Raw genomic sequence first — 2,830 nt, forward strand, 5'->3', positions numbered from 1 at the left:
CATTTTGTTTTTATTGATAGGTAAGTGCATAAAATAAATTCAATATAGATACTGAAGATTTATGGTGAAGCTTCACTGCATCATTTCTGGATGACAATTCAAAATGTAAATGTTCATTGAAACTGACTTTAATTTGTATAGGACAATGTTAGTATTCAGTGCATAGTTAAAGCATGATCTCACAAATGGATTTCTCATATACAGTGTTAATGCATTCTCTATAGAATAGTGATGTATATTTTTATTATGTATAATTGAGAAGAGCTTGCATAAGTGAGTGTGGATTTTCTATTCTTTACATTAAGCTTGTGAAGTGTAATTATTTGATTTGTTTGTGTATGTTTATTGGGTCCATGTATGTGTGTAATGTGTGAGAACATATAGGAAATGCTGGTACCAATGTACATGGCTGCGAAGCATTCAGGAGACATTGAACATTGTTTTCTATCACACACTACCCTATTTCCTTGAGAAAGGGTCAGTGACTGAGGCTTGAGCTAGGTGTGTTATTCAGAGATTAGTTGTCCAGTTCATCCATGGGACCTGTCCGGTTCTGATTCAGCAACAGTGGGAAAAAGATGATCTACCATATCTGGCTTTGGACATGATGACTAGGGATCGAAACAAAGGTCCTCATTATTATACAGCAAGTACATTTATCCATTGAGCCATCTCCTAAGTCATGTAAGTACAATGTTTTATTATTTATCAGAAACCACTATCAACCTCCTCCACATTTTCCTGATGGCATTTTTCATTTCCTTATTCCTGAAAGTGTATACCATAGGATTGAGCAATGGTGTGAGGACATCTGTAAATACAAACACATTTTTTTCAAAAGAAAATGGAGATGTAGGTCGCGCATATATTAATATACAAGGAATAAAGTAAAAAGCTACAACAGTAATGTGGGATCCACAGGTGGACAGAGCCTTTCGTCGCCCTTCAGAGCTGTGACCTCTCAGAGAGAACAAAATGACACCATAAGAAACAAGCAAAAAGGAGAATATAATGATGCAGAAAGACCCACTGTTGGCAAATACCAAAATGGCAAAAATGTGTGTGTCAGTGCAGGCAAGCTTCAGCAAAGGGAACAGATCACATATAAAATGATCAATGACATTGGGTCCACAGAAGGGCAATTGCAAAGTGAAGGCAATCTGTATGATAGAATGTAAGAATCCTCCAGTCCAGGCTACAACCACCAGAATACCACAAATCCTCCTATTCATGATGACAGAGTAGTGTAAGGGCTTGCAAATGGCCACATAGCGGTCATAGGCCATGGATGCCAGAATGATGACTTCCATTGCAGCGAAAAAGTGCACAGCAAAGACCTGTGTCATGCAACACTCAAAAGAGATGGTCTTCCTCTCATAAACCAAATCTGCAATCATCTTTGGTGTGACAACAGAAGAGACACATGCATCGAGGAAGGAGAGGAATGCCAAGAAGAAGTACATAGGGGAGCCCAGCAGTACAGGGCTGTAGACAATGGTCACCACAATCATCACATTACCAACAAGAGTTGCAAGATAGACCAATAAAAATATAACAAATGATATTTTCTCAATTTGGGGGTTCTGTGAAAGCCCCAGGAGTATAAACTCATTGACAAAGCTCTGGTTATGCATGATTCTCCTGAAGACTATTAAAGAAAAGTATCAGAAATCTGTAAGCCGGGCGATGGTGGTGCACACCTGTAATCCCAGCACTTCGGGAGGCAGAGGTAGGTGGATCTCTGTGAGTTCGAGGCCAGCCTGGTCTACCAAGCAAATTACAGGAAAACATGAAAAGCTTCACAGAGAAATCCTGTCTCAAAAAAACAAAAAAAAAAAAACAAAAAACAAAAACAAAACAGAAAGAAATCTGCAATTATAAGAAAAATATTTCTTACAAATTTACAATAAAGCATCAATAATATTGTGCATATTTATGTACAATTATCTTGATTGAATTTATTACCATTCAGAACAGAGTACTAGAAAGTATTTTTGAAAAAATATTAGTAGATATTACATATATTTGAGGTAGAAATAATTGTATAATTTAAACAATAATTACAATTTTTAATATTTTGGGATGAAACCATCTGTGTTAGAGAAACCCATATTGAATTTTCAGCTTGTGTCCATCTCTTAATGTTTCTTTTAGTAAAATATTGAAAGTCAGTTCGAAATCATACCTTAACAATATACCAAAGACTCCAATTTATTAATCATGTTTTGTCATTTGCATTGATCATGGTATAGCTGAGTCATCTACAGTGATGAACTGATGTTCCATCTACCAATAAAAGAGGAGATAAAAATGTATTTGAAATCCATGGCAACATTTTGAGTTTTGTTTCAAAGCCCAAAGTATATTAGAATCCAAATCAAGTAAACTGTTCTTAATAAAACAGAAAATTTTGTACAGAGTAACTGCCATTAACATGATGCTCATGTAGAACTTGTTGAAAATTCAGTTGAATTCATTAATTTACAGTGTGTCCAAAACTTATAAAAATAATGTTATTGTCTATAATGACTAAATAGAGTAAAAAATGAGCCTGGGCAAGACTAGGCTTCCTAGTCAAATATGTGACAAAGTAAAATTTTTAACTACAATTTTAAGTTCAAAGAAACAAGATGTTTAAACTTGGATTTTAAAAAACTCTAGGTCTGCATCTATGACCTCTCCTGAGAATTGACAAGGTAAAGAGTGAGATTTTTTTATTAAACGATGAGAATTTCAGGGTAGATGTGGTCTTTGTACAATCTCCCTCTGTCTATAAAGGTACCACATCTTATTCCATTGTCATGTATGAATTAGGCTTTTTAATAAAAGT

General features: G+C 35.1%; 1 protein-coding gene across 1 annotated transcript; it reads right to left on the reverse strand.

Annotated features, from left to right (window-relative positions):
- Nucleotides 1-701: 701 nt before the first annotated feature.
- LOC118582683 (olfactory receptor 4C15-like) lies at nt 702-1,634 on the reverse strand. The gene has a single exon (XM_036185728.1). The coding sequence runs from the start codon at nt 1,632-1,634 to the stop codon at nt 702-704; it is 933 nt and encodes a 310-aa protein (XP_036041621.1).
- Nucleotides 1,635-2,830: the final 1,196 nt, after the last annotated feature.

This window comes from Onychomys torridus, chromosome 4 (genome assembly GCF_903995425.1).
Source record: "Onychomys torridus chromosome 4, mOncTor1.1, whole genome shotgun sequence".
In the NCBI taxonomy this organism is placed as follows: Eukaryota; Metazoa; Chordata; class Mammalia; order Rodentia; family Cricetidae; genus Onychomys; species Onychomys torridus.